This window comes from Anas platyrhynchos, chromosome 14 (genome assembly GCF_047663525.1).
Source record: "Anas platyrhynchos isolate ZD024472 breed Pekin duck chromosome 14, IASCAAS_PekinDuck_T2T, whole genome shotgun sequence".
Taxonomy (NCBI): domain Eukaryota; kingdom Metazoa; phylum Chordata; class Aves; order Anseriformes; family Anatidae; genus Anas; species Anas platyrhynchos.
Window position 1 is genome coordinate 1,815,942 of NC_092600.1, and position 19,614 is coordinate 1,835,555.

The 19,614-nt window shown below is 52.2% G+C and overlaps 1 protein-coding gene across 1 annotated transcript in view; it reads right to left on the reverse strand.

The window, feature by feature from the left end:
• Positions 1-528: 528 nt before the first annotated feature.
• Positions 529-19,614, reverse strand: part of PDLIM4 (PDZ and LIM domain 4) — a 40,430-nt gene continuing 21,344 nt past the window's right edge. Inside the window, exons 4-7 of the mRNA XM_027468660.3 lie at positions 8,114-8,292; positions 6,377-6,534; positions 3,515-3,635; positions 529-2,928 (exon numbers count right to left, since the gene is read on the reverse strand). Coding sequence (XP_027324461.1) covers positions 2,724-2,928; positions 3,515-3,635; positions 6,377-6,534; positions 8,114-8,292 — 663 coding nt within the window. The 3' untranslated portion in view covers positions 529-2,723. The remainder of the gene's footprint in view (positions 2,929-3,514; positions 3,636-6,376; positions 6,535-8,113; positions 8,293-19,614) is intronic.

Consider the following 19,614-nt stretch of genomic DNA (forward strand, 5'->3'; position numbering starts at 1 on the left):
ACTGAATGCACGATGAGTTGCTAGAGAGGTGAGAGGTGCAGCTCTCTGTCCCAGGGCTTGTGTTTTATTAAGGCTTGTGGAGTGGAAACCCGTGGATTTGGGGTAAGAAAATCCTCTTTGTGCCATGCTTGGGGAAGCAGGATGCAAGCGGTAGGGGCTGGCATGCAACAGCTGCACAGCCCACGTTACTGCCTGAAAACAGAAACAGGCTGGAAAGCCTTCTTTTCATGAAGAATTAGAAAAAAACACCCTGCCTTTAAACTCAGGTAGAATTCAAGTCCCTTTTAACAGGGGAGCAGCAAGGCTATTCCCTCCATGCATCCCAAGTGGTGCTGCTACAAGGGAAACAATGCTGCTGGGGCTCACCAGCAGGATTTCCCCCCAGACAAAAGGTACCAGGAGCTGTCTGTCTGTCTGTCTGTCTGTCCAGCACCCACCTTATCCAGGCACCGAGGGTCTCCGCCACGCACGTCTCCTGAGGGAGAAACCCAAGGAATGGATCAAAGCGAAAGCAATTAAAGCGAGGCATAAAACCAACAATACAACTTTATTTTGTATCTCATACAAACGTTTTACAGAGTTAAATAGAATTAACAGGTAAGGCTTGTGCAGCTGGCCCTTGTTGTGAGCGGGGCGAGGCGGAGCCGTCGCTGCCTGCGGGCATCTGTTAGAGCACGGAGCCAGAAACCAACCTGCTCCAGGGCATTGCTGTTAGAGGGGGCTCTGAGCTCCTCGGGGGGGTCACACCAGCTGATAACTCATAGGAAAGAGTATCACAAGTGTGTGGAAAAATTGGTTTGGGGGAATGCATTTCCAAATTGAAAGAAAGGCGCAGGCAAAGCCTGGGTCTGCTCTCTCCGCGTTGTTTCTGCGCCCAGAGCTCAAGGATGCTGAACCAGCTTGTTAATTTTTAAGGTGTTCCCTGTGCTGGAGCTGCAGCACGGCTGGCACCTGGGGGGTGAGAAACCAGCCACAGATGGCACTGAGCGGGGACAAAAGGTGCCAGGGATGAAACACGGCTGCCAGCCCGCAACACACCAGGTTAATAAGGGAAATCAGAACAAACGCTGCTGCTGATCGCAAACTAACGAGCTCCAAGCAGAAGCCTGCAGACAAGGGGCAATCACACTTCATACCTGCTCAGCGTTAGTCTCCTAATTGCTCACAGCTGTCCCGAGTGTTCCCATTCAGCTGGGCCAACCTACCGAGCCAGGCTGTGCAGGTACAAGGAAAACAAGGCTCGGCTGTGTGGTGAAGTTGCCGTGTGCTCCTTGCACTTCGATAAGGAAAATGCTGATGGAAAAGGAGCTGGGGATGGGTGTCCTGCTGCTGGCATCCCTCCGGCTGCAAGAGGCAGTGTCTGGGGGTGGGAAGCTTGCTGGGGGAGCAGCACCCCCCTGCTGCAAGGCAGCCTGGCAGCTTTTGGAGTACCAGTGCTGCTGTGTCCTGCTTTTGCCTCGACCACATTGCCTTCTGCTTTCACAGCCCTCAGACAGGAGCCGTCCTGAGGCCAAAGCCTGGTGCCCGCAGGAGCTGCTGGAACCCCCCCAGGGCCTGGTCTCCTCCTGGCCCTGTAACGCCCTGACCAAACCCCTCTGATCCGTTACATGGGGAAATAGTGACACAGAAATGAAAGGTTTGCCTGTACAGAAGGCACTTTCTCATTTATAAAGCACAAAAACGTGTTTCGGAAAGGGCCTCATGGTACCACCCACACGGCTTCCACCATCATCATGGTGGCGTCTAACAGCAGGGTGTCTAAACCACACCTCTCTCCTCTAAACACTAACATAAAAAACGTTCCTCCAACAAAGCAACATCCCAAGATCCTCTATTTTTCCCCCCATAAAATAAAGGGCACGAGAAACCTGGCTAAAAGCACAGTCTCAGGGCACGGGCATGGATTTGCATCGGCTCGCTCCAGCCCTGGGGCCTCACGGTGGGCTCAAAGAGCTCTCACGTTACCTCCGAAGTGCCCGGGGGGGGATTTTGTTTCCCCCTCCCCAGCTGCGAGGTCAGAGCAGAGCCAGATGGGGAGGACCACAGAAGCGTAACCGAAGCTGGGTCGGAGTCGGGAGGACGGAAGCAAAGGGGCCGGGAATTCAGGCAGGAGGAGCAGCGTGGGGGCAGCCAGGTGGGCTCCGCATCCTGCCTCAGCACCCCGTCCTCAGCACCCCGTCCTCAGCGTCCCCTACACGTGCTGCGAGGTGGCCAGGTGACAGAACAGCAGGGCTGGGAGCAGGGAAAGCCGTGTGGGATGCCCGGTGCAAGGGGGGGGCACAGAGCAGTCATCCGTGGGCAGGAGGCTGAAGTCACGGCAGAGGAATCAGCTTCTTTTGGTAAAGTGCCTTATGTTCTTCGAGCTTTTAAAACGTCTTCCTTGCTTTTTCGGATGGGGGGGGGAGGTATAGTAGTTTTATAGGAAAAAAAAAAAACCCTAGGGAATGAATCAATATTTATGCAGATCTGGGATAAGGTTATGGCACAGACTAATAACCCGGCACAGCAACCCAAAAAAGCAGAGTGTCAAAGAGAAGGGAAAAACCTGTTCATACGCTTTCAACACCATCCCCTCGAGATCCCAAGTGTAAACGGTTTTTATCTACGAGAAGGCATTTGACTCGGGCTTTAGTAATCGGGGTTGATTACAGCCACATTGCGAAGCCGGCGGCGTGCATGTGGGTGGGCGGGCGCCGTCTGACCTCTGCGGAGCAGAGCGGGATTTAGACAAGTTCCACTTTAGCGTTGGGATAAACAGCCACCACGTCATAGCCCTCGGGGGGCTTAACTCTTTCCTTGGCGTGCGTCTCGCAGTAGAGCTGCTCCTCGATGAAGAAATACCCCCGCTGCTTCAGGTTGAGGCCGCAGTCGTCGCACATGAAGCACTCGGGGTGGTAGAGCTTGTCCCGAGCTTTGACGATGGTTCCCCTGGGGAGATGGGGAGAGCGTGGGTCAGACCGAGAGGGGCACGGGGACACGAGCAGCACCGGGGGCCTCTCCGACCCCCTGCTCCTTCCCCATCACTTGTCCCCTTGCCGTGCCAGGCATCTGCAGAACCCAGCACCACCAAGCCTTGAGCAGAGCACGAATTACAACAGGGAGAAGCAGAAGAGCACCTCTATTCCCTGAAACATGACCCCACACACACCCCCTGAGAGCAATTCCTCAACCAACAAACACAAATAGTTACAGGCCTCTTACACTTGACCCTCGTGGCATTTCTCCCTCAATAAGGCATCAAAGAAATGAGAGTGCTTTCGGTGCCACACACGGCTGCTGTGACAAGCAGGGCACAAACCATTCAGTGAATTACCCACATTTTGCTGCAGGATTCCCTAAAAAGGGGCAAGCCAAGCTGTCTTCCTCAACCCCAGCTTCAGACATAGCAAAACAAACAGACACCCCCAAAACCCAACAAACCGACCACCACCAAGGGATGCAGGGACTCTGCTGTAGCCTCCAACTTGCATTTCGGGTGGGAAACGACCCGGCCACGTCCCTGTGTGGCACTTACACGATCCCATTCCCGCATCTCGTGCACTCGGGGAGCATCTGCATCCCAGACATGGCACCGCCGAGCTTCGGCACCGCAGGCTTGACGGTCCGGGGGTTGCTCAGTCTGTCGAGTTTTTCACCTGCCAAGAGTTTGAGACAGACACAGACTGAAAACTTGTCCTCTGGGAGCTTTTTTTTTTTTAAATTTTCATTAAGGAGCCAGACGAGTTCTTTAGTTATTTTTCCCAGGAGAACACACACACTGCCTGTCACAACCTGCTTGTAAGGAACTACAGAGCAAAGAGTGAGACCAACTCCCTTTAAAAAGTCACACAGCATTCACAGGTGCCTGCAGGACAGCACATGGACCCTCTGCTCATCTTCTGCTCATCCTTACGGTGTGTGGATGGCAGCAGAAGCCTTTGCTCCTCTCCCCTCGTATTGCCAAGCACCACCTCAGTACCTCTACATTGCCAAAAGGCAACGCAGTCTGTTGGGGATGAGAGATGAATCTGGCTGCAGTGCTGTTTAGTGAGTCAGGAAAGAAAGACAAATGGCAAAAAGCTCCAAAAAGCTCCAGCAAGAATCGGTTCCAGCCCACAAACATTTGGGTGCACCTGCTGAATCCACCACCACCAAGGAGACAAGGATGGAAGTCTTCTGGAGAACTAGGGAAATTAAAAAAATGACTATAACTGCGTGCATTTTTCTTCCTAGAAGGCTCGTTTACTTTAATCTAAAATAATCTAATCTAAAATAAAACCTTCTCATAGAAAATGAGGTTTTCTGGGGCATGAGGTCTCCTTTCACAGAGGTCCAACTACAGGAAAGGAAGGAATGAAGCCAACGGTGACCCTTAAAGGTGTGCTTAGACCCTGCTGAGCTCTGTGAGGTTTCGGCACGGGCACAGGTGCTTTGTGGTTGAGGCATCTGTGCATGCTGCAAAATTTTGGGAAATTTGAGCCTGGATTTTGCCCCAAAGTGCCCATTATGGCTCTGCACTATTTAAGGAGACTTCTCCATATCTGGTTTACACGTCGTGGTCCAAAGGGCACTGCCAGCACCAGGGCCTGCTCCTCCCATCCGGCACACCACCGCGCACCAGCGCTCCCAGTTACAGGACAGGGCTGGGAATGCTGGAGAAGACAGAGCTTCCAGTAGAAATGCTTCCCATATAAACCAGCCCCTTCTCCGAGGTACCCAGCTGCGCAGAGCCTGACTTTAAAAGGCCAACACGCAGCAGCCCTGGGCCAAACTGGGTATTTTGGTGACATGCGTAGGCTGAAGGGAAATGGAACAGGGTGGAAGCTGTAAAACAACCCAGCCACAAACACTCCCAGTGATTTCAGCTGTGCTGAAACATCGCGGAGCTTTCTGCCAAGAGAGGTGCTGCTCACCGAGGTGCACCTCGTCGGTAACCCTTACGAAACACCGACAGCGCTGCGCCAGCCGAGGCACCGCGGGGCTGCACAGCCCTGGGCCTGCTGGAAAGCACATCAGAGAGGCTGGCAGAGCACCAGGATGTGACCGCAGCAGATTGCTGCTTTTTTTTTCCCAAAAAAAGCAACAACTGAGAAGCATAAAAAAAAAAAAAGCAAACAAAAAACAAACAAATAAATAAAAACCTTATTAAACCGAACAAACCAGCAAGGCCGCAGTTCTGCTCCGTCTCCCTGCACAAGAATGGGAGGAAGAGGGGGAGCAGCTTTATTGCCTGGGATTATTTTGGCTGCTTCCTATTTGCTCCTTCCTGGTGATGTGGAGATGCGGGGAGGCAGCACAGCACCGTGTCCCTGTCCCACGGGGAGCTCCCTGCCAGCCTGCGGCCGTGGGTCTTCCCCCTGGTGCCCCCACATGCAGGCACCCAGAAAACCCAAACTGGCGGAAACTCCTGATGGTCAGAAGCTACCTGCGGTCGTGCTTCCTGGGAAGCAAGAGGCAATAATCTCCTCGTCAAAACACCCTTCTGCCATTTCATTCACTGAGCCCCCGGAGCGCGGCAGCCTGGCTCCCTAACTCCTGCAGCTTCGTAATGAGATTTGCAGTAGTTGTTATTTTCCCATAAAATCTAAGTTCCTGGATTCACATGATTAAAGTCCGAGGCTCTTGGAAGGAAACAAGAAGAAGATTTTAGCCCCAGTGACTGTAAAGAGAAGCCTGAAGGCTTGAACACAAAAGCCTCAGTGGACTTAGGGTTGAAAGGCAAATAAAAAGAGGCAGAAATGTGTCGTTTGGGGATCTTATTCTGAATGGTCAGAGCTGGCAACTACCCAGGTTAATGATATAGACAGGAAGGCAGGACAGAGCTGAGAAGTGAGCCAAAAGCTCCTGATCTCTATTCCTGCGCTGCTGAGGACCATCCCCGTCCCCGTGTAAACGCCGTTTATTAAAAAGGCACAGGGTTCTCCATCGCTGATCTTACTCAGCCCCTTTACCCCACTGCATCCCAACAAACAATTCCAGGAAAGCAGCTGCCACGTAGCTGCCGTTTGCAGATCTTCCCCGTGATGCCCAGCTCAGCCACAACATTTCTCAAGCGCCCAGATGCTGCCCCGAGCTTCTGCCCGTGCGCTTGGTATCCTGATTGGAAAGCTGATGAGAGAGCCTAGCTCCAAGTCACGCGCAGTGGAACAGAGCAGCCCAGCCGCTCACTCTGCAAAAATGCCCCAGCAGCTCCTGCCAACCGGTCCTTTGAGGCTTGCCAAGCTGCTGGACCTTGGAAAGGGAAAAGGAATGGGGTTAAGCCAGCAGCAGCAACTTGGTGGACGTGGGAGCCATAAAAAGGGGCACAGGAGGAGTGAACGAAGGCAAAAACCCAGCTGCTACTGGGGAGGTTTTGGGGCCCCTCTGGGTGATGCCACCCTCCAGCAGCCCTCCTTACCATTCTCCCCAGCCTCCAGCATGCCCTGCAAGTATCGGAAGGATCCTGACTGCTTCGGCTCCGAGACGGGCTTCTCATAGTCCTGAAGCATCTTGTAGACATCCGACTCCACATCAATCCCGTTCCTGTTCCGTGGGAGAGACTTTATGGGGTCGATACTGTTTGGAAACAAAGGGACACTCAGGTCAGATATAAACAGCAAGAATCAGGTAATCAGGGGTGTACCTGGATTAATCCCCTTTCAGGCAGATGCTGTGAAACACCTCTCTTCCCCCGTGCCTTTCTGCCTGCAGGCACAGCCGTGCTAGGAGCACAGACGGGGACAAACTTGTTTCCTGCTCGCTCCCCGTTGAGCAACGCAGCTGGGGCAGGACCAGCTACCAGATGCCTTCGGGAAAGAGGCAGCTGCAAGCACTGCGAATGGCTCTGCCACCCGTGAGATGCATTGAAAAAAAATGGATAAAAAAATGTATTTAATTCATTATGCAGGGCTAAGGGAATCCAGCCACCCCCGCACCAGGGCACAGGGAGAGGTTCCTGCTGCCAGCACGGGGGTGACAGCGCGTGGGGGGTTACCCACAGCCACCTCTCTGGGTCAGTGTCGCTGTGGCTGACTCAGAGTCAGCACATCCCTCTGCCAGAAAACCCGGAGCTTCGATGAGGACAGCAGCCTTCCATGAGAATGGGATATAAAAACATTCTCGTGATTTCCTCCCAAATAAGTGCCGGCCTTCAGCATCTGCACCCAAAGCTGCCTGCATCTGGCGTGACTGGGGTACGCTGCACTAATTGCAGTTTAAGCCATTGTGCCGGCTTGCTCAGGACATCCACACATGAAAAAACATCATTTCAAATAAAAAATACCTTGGGTAGATGTTTAAGCAGAGATGAATTCAAATGTTTTTATGCTGTGCTGAGGCTGAGGTACAAAAGCCCTGCGCCAAAGGGCTCCAGTTCCCTTTTTGAGTGCCAAGCTCACCGAGGTCACTGCAGAACCAATAAAAGCAGCAAGAGCCTTGAAGCCCGTCAGAGAGCTGAACCCTTTTTGGTGTCACCTGGCTCCTTTTCTCCACCTGTCTTCCCCTCGTGCCCACCAGACCCCAACCAACCCCTCCTGCAGAAGAGGCCAGGGCAGCGCCCGACTGCACAAACTCCAGGGGGACGCACTTCTGCCCCAGTTCTGCTCAGACACGGCCAGAGCTAAGCTCCCCACTTTGGCTCACACGCAGATAACATCAGATTTTGTTCCTAGCATTTCTGTGTGGTTCTCATCTTTCCAAACTCATTAACTTCCCTGGAGCAGCACAGGGAATAACCTGGCTTGCAGCGTCGGTGAAATATGAATTTGTACAGGCACTCAGCTCCTGAGATGAACACAAACTCTCTCTGCCCTTGCACTTGATACAGACCTTACTTCCCTGCAGAAAGTTTTGCCAGTCCATGGGAGCATAAATCATCAGCAGCACAAGCCATGGGAAAGCCTCACAGCCCGGCCTGTCTCTGAGTTAGCACTACCCACACGAACTGCTCTCGGCTATACAAAAGCTTCGTCTTTCCTATCAGCATTATTTACTTCGCAGCCTCCTGGACAGCTGTGCCGAACAGATCGCACATTTATGAGCATCCCAGCTTTCTGGGTTAATTTTCTCTGACCAATTCCAGCCGTGCTGACCACTACAAGGGCAAAACCTGCAGATCTGGAGTTAGTACAGAGCACGAGCACTGTGCTTGCCCTACCTTTGGGCAGGAGCGATGTGGAGCCCGCTCATCTGGGCTGGCAAAGCGGAGTCGGCGCTGCTGTTGGCGTAGAGCCGGGTGGGGTTGTTGTACTGCAGGTTCAGCATCTGCTTGCTGTCCACCGGGCTCCCGGCCGTGGTGTGGGGCATCGGCCGCTTGTTCAGCACGGGGCCGTTATCCTGCAAGAGAAAAGGAAGCAGAGAAACCCCTGAGGTTTATCCCTCTCCGTGCAAGCACACGGCGAGGCTGCTCTGTGACGTGAGGCTGCAGTAGTGATGTTTGATGTGTGTTGTGGAAGTCAGAGCTGTGCACCAGCAGAAGGAAAACACGCTCTGTAATCAGATCTTGCTGAAGCCGTGCGGCTTTTCCTGGTCTCTAATCACAAACGTGCCTGCTTCTCCGGGGCTGGCCATTGCCAAGTATTCTCCGTTTATCCTCCTGTAAAAGCATATTTGTTATTTCTTCCAAAGAAGGGCTGTGAGTCTGCTCGAGCCTGCTTCCAGTTCCCTGTTACTGCACTCCTGCGGTGCTCAGCCCCTTCGAACTGCGGGCAGGGCTCGTGGCACACACCGGCACGCCGCAGCGGAGCAAAACCTGGACCTGGGGGCACATCCCTGCATTTCTGCCTTCCTTCAATGACCCCTTACACAGAGACCTGTGATTTCAAAAGGTTTTCTCCCAAAACAAGATCAATTGCAGTGTGATAAGTGCGTCGGTCAGGAGTTTAGCTTGGTACTTGTATCTTCATCCCCTTTTTAATTCTTAGCTTTTAATTTAATAAATGAGTATTTGCAGGGACAACTATGGGAATCTTTCCGTTGCATTATCTCAAGTCAGGAACTTGCATGCCATTAAAATGCACATTTTTCTAATGATTTTAGCTACATACATTACATGTGTGCAGTTCAAAAGCTTTATTGCTTAGTCCTGTGCATGCCCACAAAGCATCGCCCACCCCGACCCTTCCCACCCGACCCAGCCCGGAGCTGTGAGCGCAGCGATGCGCTGCCGGCAGCACCGAGCTGCACAGCCCACGGGCAGCACCGCTGCTATTTCCATCCGCCTGAGTCAGAAACCCGTCTGCACTGATGAAATAGATGCTTACACAGGTGGCTGTAATCTCTGTAATCTGATTTAATCTGGCTCAGGGCAGATCCACCGGCTGAGAGCGATGCCTGTGGCTGCAGCAGGGCGAAGCTTGTGCAGAGCTGAGCAGAGAAAACATCGCCCTGCGAACAAACAGCCCAGCGCATGCTGCGGGCTCTCGTACAAAGCTTGCTTTTGACTAAAATCATCCAATAAATACTAATGGGAAACAAATGTCTATCACTGGTGCATAGGAGAAAATACCGGCGCTTCCAAGCGTAGTAAAAACCAACAGCTAAGAGAAATAAAAACCAGATCATGCTAGAAAAAGATTCTGGAAGTCCGATCCCTCGGTTCTTCCTCAGGCAAACTCCCATTGATAAAAACACGGCTTAATTAAGAGCTGCAAGACGGGGCCTTTGAATTCCTCATGCCACCAGCTGAAGGGCAGCAGCCTCAGGCAAGCTCCCCGGGGCAGCACACACCCCACACACACCACGCGTGCACGCACGTGGGAAAGCAGCTTCCAACCCAACCACTCCAAATTAGCTATTAAAAAAGGAATTTCGCTGCCAGGAATAATATAATTTTAATTGTTCCCCAATTTCTGTTCTAAAAAGAAATAATAAATACAATTAAAACCAGGCTAGAGGTTTCCAATTCCCAGATTTACATTAGTATTTCAAGGGAAATAAAGAAAATACTTTCAACCGTGACACGGAGAGGAAAAGAAGGATCATAAAAGTCTCAGGAACAAAAGCAACGGCACATGCTGCCTGGATGGCAGAGCTTGGACACTCGGGCTACAAAAAGCCCCGATTGTTAAATCCCCGTGCACCAGGGCCCAAACGAGCGCTTTGTCCATGGGCTCCCCCATGCCAGGCTCCTGCACCAGAGCCCCTGCTCCCCCCCCCAGTACCTCCAGGCCCTTCCTGGTCACCTCTGGGCTTGCTTTAAGCCACAGCAGCTCATAAAGTGTCCTGCACTCATTCCTGCTAAACCCAGCAATTTGTAAATCAGGCGCAAACGCCCCTGTAAAGCTAAAGCTCGCTGCCCTGACGCTCTCTGCGATGCACAACAGCCTCTCTCTTGTCCTCCTTCTCGTCCTACAGTTTCTCTGTTAAAATCCTTCCTGATGCATGAAAAGCTGTTCCCTGGACCGAGTTCAGTCTCCTTTTTTCCATCTCGCAAGCTGCTTCGGCGTTTTCCCACGAGCCCCGCGCAAGGCTTTACATCATGCACAGCACTCCCGCACTCCTTCTCGGAAACCTAGAACCAGATGGGTTTCTTTCCAGTTCTCAAATTCAAGATCACAACAGTTTTTGCCCCTTTGGGACCTAATTCGCTTTTCTCTGCTGGCTTTTTTTTTTCCCTGCTTTTTATGGCCTCTCCTAAATTAAGAGGGTTTGCAAACCCCTTCTCAGAGCCGGCCTGCTCTGTTTCACCGAAGAGAGCTCTTTCAGCCTGCAAAACGGAGACTCCAAATCTGTTTTCTCACGCTTGCCTTGTAGGAGCATCAATTATGAAGTGTAGCTGAACTGACACACAGCATTTGGGACTCCTGGAGCCCAGGCTGAGCATTTCAAGCCTCCAGCTCCTGGAAGGAGCTGCGCACGTGTCCGTCCCTCTCCGGACAGCACGGGGTCGTGGGCGCAGGGCACAGCTGGGTTTGAGTGGCTGCGGGTGCCCAGCAGCAGTTCTGGTGACTTCTCCTAGCTGCTGGAGACCCCAAGGTCTTCCCTCTGCTCATCTTCCACCAGGGGAAAGGTGAGCAAAGAGGTGACAGTTCAGAGCAGACGGAGAAGAGCCGGTCTGCAGTGAGAGCCTCATGGGCACCACGTGGCACCCACTCAGGTGACACCTCTATGAAAATGGGGAAAGAAAAATTTAAGTGCCACGAGTGCCCAGCATTTCTCACCACCACTACACAGCATCAAGAGTGATAAAAGGGTTTTATTTAAGAAAACAACCCGTACTGCCAATCAGCTGAAGCCTACAGGCTGCCTATAAATCTCACAGGGAAAAAAGTTGGTGGGATTTGCGCAAGGAAATCTGGAAGAGAAACAGGCTGCTCTGCCCAGCTGATGGATCGGCTCTGCATCTCTGCTGGAAACAGGAATGCTTCCTCGGCTTCCCTAATGAAAACCTTTTCTCTACATTAACGTACTAATCTGATTTTCTGCCACGTGAAGGAGTATCCTCTCCAAGGACAGCACAAAGGCACCCGAATGGCTCCTCTCACCCCTGCGTGCTCAGGGCTTGGAAGTGACGAGCAGGGACACTGCAGGAGCTGCCTGGTGGGAGCAGGAGCTGCAGGGCTCTGCCTGCACACCCCACTCCTGTCCCGAGGGGCACAGCAGCTGTCACCTTGCAGCCACCCCCAGCCACACGGCACGGACCGTCCCCATGCGCTGAGCTACACACAGCATCCATCAGCACTGGGGCTGCTGCCTGCACAGAGACCCTGCTGCAATATCTCATTTCCAATCCCAGGAACCGTCCAGGAGAGCACTGTAAGAAGCAGGCTGAACATTTCAACAGAAATACAAATATACTCCGGGTCTTTGCTATTTCCAGCCAAAACATTTTCTGGTTAAAGAACAAAATCTGCTCCGCCTGCTCATTAAAGCCGTGCTGCAGACTCCATTGGAGCAGATAATTTGGGATATTTGCTCCCCCAGCTTGCTTTTTAGTCAAATCTGTGATATAAGAGAAGACTCAGAAATTAAATACTTTTATCAAGCTAATCACTGCTTGAATAAGCATTCCCATAGCTAGGAGGAGTGTGCAGCCAACCACGAGTTTTGGAAAGGTTTTGAGAACTAGTCTCAGTCTGTCTGTCTTCGGGAGAGTTTATCCTATTCTGTAACCAACTCTTGTAGGGTCAACAAAAAGCATAAATCTGTTCAGATTGTTAAAATATGTCAAGGCAAGCATGCAGCTTGGGCCGCCTGCTTAACAGGAATAGTGCTGGGATCCAAAACTGGGAAGACTTTAAATCAAGGATTTAAAGCTAAGCTCTTCCCCTGGCAGGCAGAGCTCCCACGTGCTCGCCGTCTCCGCCACCCTCGGTACCAGCTGCCCCCATTCGTGCTCCTCACAGCGGCGCCGTGCAGCCTGCCAGGAGCTACCTGCCCTCAGCACTCACAGGAGGTACCGCACAAGGTTTAATTTCTTAAGTTTTGGGAACCTGTAGTTCTGTCCCAATACAATTTTGTAAAATACATCCAACCTACCTGAAAAAAAAAAAAAAAAGCTATTTCTTTTTCAGACATCCTGCAAAACACCCCATTTGCCTTTCAGCCTTTTTCATCTACAAGCCTTTAGCTCCAGAAACCAAAGGTATTAGGACAAAATGTATTTAATTTTGGACAAAATAATAAATTTTTTTTTAGGACAAAAGACTTCAAAGGACAAAAGATTTCACATCATGATCCCAAGTGTATTAAGCGCATTCACTTCACAGCATTTTCAGTTAGACCCCTGAAAGCCCAGGAGCACAACCAAAACGTTTGGGCTCACCTTGCAGCCTGTCAGGCAGACTAAAACCGAAGTCACCGATCTGAGAGGCTCGTCCTGGCTCCTACAGCCCACGGCTGATTCAGGGGAGCTCTGAGCCTTCTGCAGGCCCGAGGAGGCTCAGCCAAAAGGCCCCTGGGCACATGGGGACAGGACCGATGGTGCTGAGCTCCTGTGGGCGCCCAGCTGCTTGGGGAAAGCGGCTGCGAGATGTTTATTGTGCTAAGCCAAGGGGGGCCAGTCCTGCTCTCGCTATAAACACGCGATGCACCAGACTTAAACAGAGCTGAAGGTCATTAACAGCTTGGCTCGGAGGAGAGCAGCTCTCTGTTTGATGTGCCTCGGATCCCGCCCTCCTCCAAGCAGAATGTCAGCAGTCAGCATCGGCACGACGACCGCTGCCAAAACGCTGGGTTAGCGACGAGAGCCTCGATATTTGCACGCCGCAAAGCACCACTTAGCCACGGGGTCACCTCGAAGAGGTCCCTCTTGTGTGACCGCGCTCGGTTGCTGGTGTCCCCCCCCCCGGGATGGCAGCGGAGCTGAGCGCTCCAGCTCCTCACCAGCAGCTTTGGGCTTCCCTCTCCCTCCTTCTCCTTCCTTCCCTGGTTTTTAGGAAACACGGAGGCTGGGGATGCTACACGAGGTGCCTGAGGAAGAAGCTGGTTCATCTGAGAGCAAAAGAAACCCTCTGTGGCTACAGGGAGCCTCCTGGCCAGCCCAGCCCTGCTGCACCAGAACAGCTTCAGGCGAAAGCTGATCATCCTCCAGCAAAATCCCCTCAGTTTCCCCAGGCTCCAGCCTTTTGTGGGCGAAGTCACCACAAGTCCTCTTTTGTGCCCATCTCACAAGCAGGTAGGTGTGCGGCCTGGCACACCCCTCAGGGCTGAAATTCAGCCTCTGACCAGAAGACAAACGCAACGCAGCCCTCCCTTCCTCTCCCCTCCCCAGCTTCTCAGCAATAAGCTCAGTGCTTTGCCTCTGAGAGATGGGTTCAAAAGTCCCGGAAATGGAAATCATATTAATTCCCGAGGAGGTACAGGCCGGACAGCGCTGTGCTCGTTTTAATGCACAAAACAGATTTAATTTGTCCACAGGCAGGGAGCGATTCTCCAGCTTGGTCCACGCAGTGCAGCTGCTTCTCTCCCAGCATGAGTGGATTTAAGAAGCTCAGGACCAAGAGGTGGATGGATAAGGCGGTGAAAACAGTGAGGAGATGGCAGCTGGGGCCAAGGTTTGGGCCTGCGGATAGATCACAGCCCCCCCATGCACAGGACTGGCCACCAGGAGCTTCCCCGGGAAACGGCCCCAAAAGAAGCCTGTGGCAAACACGTATCTCAAAAGCTGCCCCTAATCTGCAGGAAAAGGGTACATTTTAGCAGCTACACATGTTTTAAGAGTTCCCTGAAAAAGGTCTGCTCTCCTTTCCCCGCGGGCCCTCCAGCTGCCCTGCTGAGGGGCCGGGATTTATGGAAGGAGCAGGCTCCAGCCTCGCTTTGCAAAGCTCGGTGAGCCCATCCCTGCTATTGAGCTCCGCTCGGGAGATGAACAGATAAGGAAACAGGGCTGGCGCGGCTGTCTGAGGCTGGATGAACGGAGCATGTGAGTTATTTTATGAGACGGACTTCACAGATCCTGCCAAGTCCCTGTTTCGGCACAAAGGAGAGCCCCACGCAGCACGTCCTGCAGACATCAGCCGAACACCAAAACCCTTTTTCAGACAAACACAAACCCAAACCCTTAACACCCAGAGGGCGTTTGGGTTAAGGAGACAGCAGGCAGTGTTCGTGTGAAGTGTGACCCCCCTGGCCCTGGCCCCTCGGGGGGCTGCAGGGTCGGCCCCTGGCAGGCGCAGCCCCGGGGCAGGCAGGGGAGAGCGGGGCCCCCACGAGCAGGGTCAGGTCCTGGGGGGAACACAATTTATTGCGAGTGTTTCTGTGCTGTGTTCTGCAGTTTCTGTTAAACCCCTGCAAGCTACGAGAAAAAGCATCACAGGCAAACTTCCACTACTTTTTTTTTTTTTTTTAATTTAATTATTAGAGCATGGAGCAGGGTTGAGGTGAGCCCCGAAATCTCACGTCGGCGTGAATTTTCAGCCACAAAACCCCGTTTCCAAGGTGCACGCCCTTCCGTACAGCAGCCGTGATTTATTCTAGGGCAGTAATTACACCAACACCCGGACCAGCCCTGCCTGAGAGCGGCACATCAGCACTGAATGCACCAGGCAGGGAAAAGCTGAACATTTCCTACCAGTGCTCAGCGATGTGTCACCTCTGACAGCATTACGGCAGCCTCGACAGCAGTCATCTGAAATGCACTTGCACGGATGGGGAAGTTTCTGGACCATTTGCAAGTGATGGCTGGGGATTTCTTAACATCCAGTATTGTCCTGGGGGGAGGAAGACAGTGACCCTTTGCTGAAGGAGTGCTCTCAGGAGAAGCAGCTCTGGGATGTAAAATGAGCCATTATTAAAAAAAATGCTTTTGGGGTTAGCTAGGAAAATATTCCAGCTCTATATTTGCACATTTTGCCCTTGTAATGCACACGTCCAACCGAGGAACAAGTCCTCCCCATGAGCAAAAGGGCAGGGAGCCACACAACTGCTTCTTTTGTTGGGTTGAGCTGCCCAGCCCCTCGAGGGGAACATCTCCACCTGGAAACCTAGCAAAGGGCACGGAGCTGCCTGCAGGACAAGGAGTGAGCGCTGGGTTCAGTGCCTGCAGGGCTGGCATCACTTAGGGGGCTCCCAGGGGACCCGAGCTGCCATGGCACGGCTTTGTCCGCAAAGCTACCTGGCTCCCCTCTGTCTCTTAAAAATCCACAGCGATGGAAAAAAGTTACCCAAGAACGGCAAGAATGATTAAAATGTGTTTCCATTTATCTTGCCTGCCTCAGCTCCGGCAGCATGTTTTTAATATCAGCGGTGCGAGGCTGTGTTTAACAAGCAGACAGAGGAGGGCTTTGTACCAATGTCTCTGCTTTATTAACACTTTTATAAAAAGCAGGCTAACCGGGGAGCGTGTGCTCTGTCGAGTCAGAGGACACAAGATATCCTTGCTGCGTTTTTAGAATACTTTCAGCCAAAGCTCTGCAGATGAAGCCGTCCGGCACAGGCACCACCATGCTCGGAGATGAGAGGAGCTGCAGCACCGACACGGTGCGGACACGGTGCGCTGTGCCTAAATGTCTCAGCTCCATCCTGAGCCAGCCTCAGCCACCAGGTCTCCCATGGAACCAGAACCAGCACGTATCTTAGCTCTTCATCCAGCGGTACTTCCCACTTTGTCCTAAATCAACCCAAGGTGGTATTATTTTAGTGGAGCTCCCATTTACCTTCAATGACAGCAAACTATTTAAGTTGCTTGGATAGAAGAAAGCCACATTTTGAAGTTTAATTCCAATTTTCTTTTCCCTTTATTCCCAAATTGTTCTTTCCTCTTTCATGTATTAGGATCATCAAAGCTTGCTTGCTAAGGTGCTGACTTACATGAGAGGTACCTAGAAAATTACATGTAAAAGCTTACAGCTACTACAGCTCGGTGCAGTACACCACACTGAGGAAATTCATTTGCTTTCAGGCGATTCAATCTTAGGTGGCAGAACAAAGCCCCCAAGCACACACCAGCCCGTGAGCAGCTCCTCCACCAGGTGAATGAGATCAGCGAGTTTTGGAGGTGGTACAGAACCAGGGCACCCGACTGAAACGCTACCCGAGGACCTGCAGCACGGGGCTGGCTCCAGCTCCGGGGCTGTCAGGACGGGGCTTGTTTCTGCTGTTCGCAGCCCTCAACCAACACGCTGGGAGTTCCCATGCGCCGGGAGCCCAGCGCCGTGCCAGGGCATTATCTCATCCCTTGTTTTCCCTGAAGGACGGGCAGACATTTCACTGCCTGCACAAAGCTCCAGCTCCAAGGGGTTGCGGGCTGGTTTGCTGCATGGGCTCGAGCTCTCCCCGCAGCAGGCATCACCCCGGCTGCACAGAAATCCCCCCTCTCCAGGGGGCTTTAACCCCAGACTTACAAAAATAAGGATGGCCTGTGCCAAAAAGCCCTTTGCAAATATGGTTTCGGAAGTTCCCTGCACAGCACCAGCACGGTAAGAATTTGAAGCAGTTCTCTAAGCCGATTAATCAAATGAGAAGTAATTCATCCTTATTAAGACAACGTAATGAGACCAAAAAGTTAACATAAGAATATTAAAAGACCCTTTTCAAGCTGTTAGCAGTTTTATAGCATCAGCAAAGACCGTGCTGCCACACTGTAGATACAGCTCAGTTCCTGGTAAGCCTCACAGCTTTTTACATAATGGAAAATAAATTAATGAAGAACTCGTAATTGTGTGGAACCATCTGGAGCCAAGCCCCACCACCGGGGATGCTGGCACATGCCCACAGCTGGCTGTATCCTGGGGGCTGTGCTCATGATCCCTCCGTGCCACAGCTCTGCTTTCCTCAGTCAACCACAAAACAAGACAATATAGGGGAAAAGTTATAATTAAAAAATGAAGTGAGGAGCAGAAACAGCGTTCCCATGCTGTCTGCACAACTATCCCACGTTACGGCACGGCCGGCTCTTGCTCCTCACTGCTCAGAGCCCACCCTGCATTGGGCTGGGACAGCCACGACTGCTGGGCACGGTGCAAGGGAGAACCAAAGGGGGGCAGAAAGGGAACCAGGAGCACCAAGCCAACGTCCCCAGCCCTCCTGTGACAACCACACTGGTGACATTACACAGACACGGTGGCACCACAGCACCACTCCCATGGGACGCAGCGATAACCGCCTGCTGCAGGGCTGCGGACAGGTGAGAGGAAGGCCAGGCTCCAGCCCTGGCTCCATCCAAGTGCCCAGATCCGGGAGGACACACACATCCCCTGCTAGATTTGTATGTGCAGGGCCAGCTGAACTCGCTGCGATCCCGCTCACCCCAGGCACGTGAAGCTACCGGCGAGGAGCGCGGCCACGGCTCTGCCTCGCAGCCCGCGCTGCCGGCCCCGCGTGGCCAGAAAGCTGTCACTTCCAGCAGCACGGCTCCGGTCAAGAAAACAAACATCCCACGCTTTTATTAGCACCACATGGCCGTGTTTTGACTGGATGGCTCGCACCGCAGGCGGCCGAGGACGGGGATTTTCAGGAAGCGATCCCATCCCACACACCGGTGCTGCGCTCTCCCTGGCCATGGAGAGGGTTCGGCCGCTGCTCCTGATGCTAAAATGGGGCAGCCAGGACTGATTCACAGCTGGGCAGGAGGGCACAGCACGTAACAGTGATGCCACATCCACACCATGGGAACTATGACAAGGGCACGGCTCCCTGGGGAGCACAAACTACTCCCAATATCCCTGCATGGCTTGGGTGGCTCACGTTCATGAAGGACAAACACACAGCCCCTGTTAGGACGCAGTGAATGTCACCAAATTCATCATTTTCTCTACATGCTCTAGCTATTAAAGAAAGCCTTGTGCAGTACAAAAAATACTTTGGTTATCAGTTAAATATTAGTTCACTGAGATGATTCACATTTCTGCTAAATGCGAGCAAGCAGCACTCCCAGTTTCCAAGTTCTTCCATTCCAATGGCAATTACTCCCTGCAGTCATGGCATTAATCAAAGTTTTAATAAGGAGGATTGATTACATTCCTGGTCGGAGTAGGGGTTTTCCACAAAGCTCAGCTGACAAACCACAACAGAATTGAAGACAAAAAGCACAAGAGCTTATCAGCTGGTTCGCACCTTCCACAATAATAAACCTAAAACAATAAACTACAGTGAGATTATGGGATACATGCTTTCCTAGAAATCACATGAATTTAGTCACTCTGCCCACATTCACATGTCTCAGGGCAGGGGAACTCCAGCCAGAAGTCAAAAAACTTTTGGACTTCCAAGACATCTTTGCCCAGGACAATACATGCAAACCTTTGCAAAGATAACCCCAGATTTATTTGTGCAATTTGAGGGCAGAATTCCAGCAGGATTTCCCCCCCGCCTCCCCGTGTTTCAAAGCAGAGCGCTTTTTTCCAGATGCGAGGAAGCACACCTCAGAGCTGCACGTTCGGAGCCAAGCCGTTACTTTACAACGAGCCTTTTCTTTCCTGCTACCTAACAAATGAGGTCGCTGCAGGGACTGAACTGGCGCCACGGGTCCTGGGGGGCTCCATCCATGACCACCAGCTCTGCTCCAGGGACAGCTCCTGCCGGGGGCTGTGCTCCTGGGGCTTGCCATCACCACTAGCATCAGGCAAGGCCAAGGATGTCTGCAAAAACCCAGGGCTGAGGACAGCTAGTGGCCAAGAACCCAGGAGGACATTGAGCGAGGAGATATAGGAACAGGTCTGCTGCCCACCCAGCTGCAGCTGTAGGAAGGAGCAAGAGCAGGAACGTGCTCGCTGTACCTGCTCGCTCCTGCTCCCACACCTCTTCTGGGGCCTTGCCACAAAGCTGCCTGGTTAGCCACTGACTCCTCCACATTTAGACATTTCCAGTGTAGGTCTGGATTCAGGGAAATGCATCACTGCCCCCTTCATTATGCTTTATGCAGCTGACTAATTTTTTAAAAAAGATCCACATGTAACATGTATTAATAGTAAGAATCAAATCCAATCTGCATTAAACCTCAGAAATGTCGTATCTGGCAGTGGAACTGCTGCGCATTTGTTCCTTATTTAACATTACTCATAAGGTTTGGGGCACATCAAAGTCTATTAAAAAACCCTGTCAAAAAAAAATAATAGATTGCCATAATTGATTAATGAAACAACCACAGCCAGAACTTGATGCCAAGGCTACAGATCACCCAGCAGGGCAGAGGGACGAGCAGTGTCCCTGCTGTGGCACCGGGGCAGGCTGGCAGACACGGCCATCCCAGGGGTCATCACGTTGTGGCACGAGCAAATG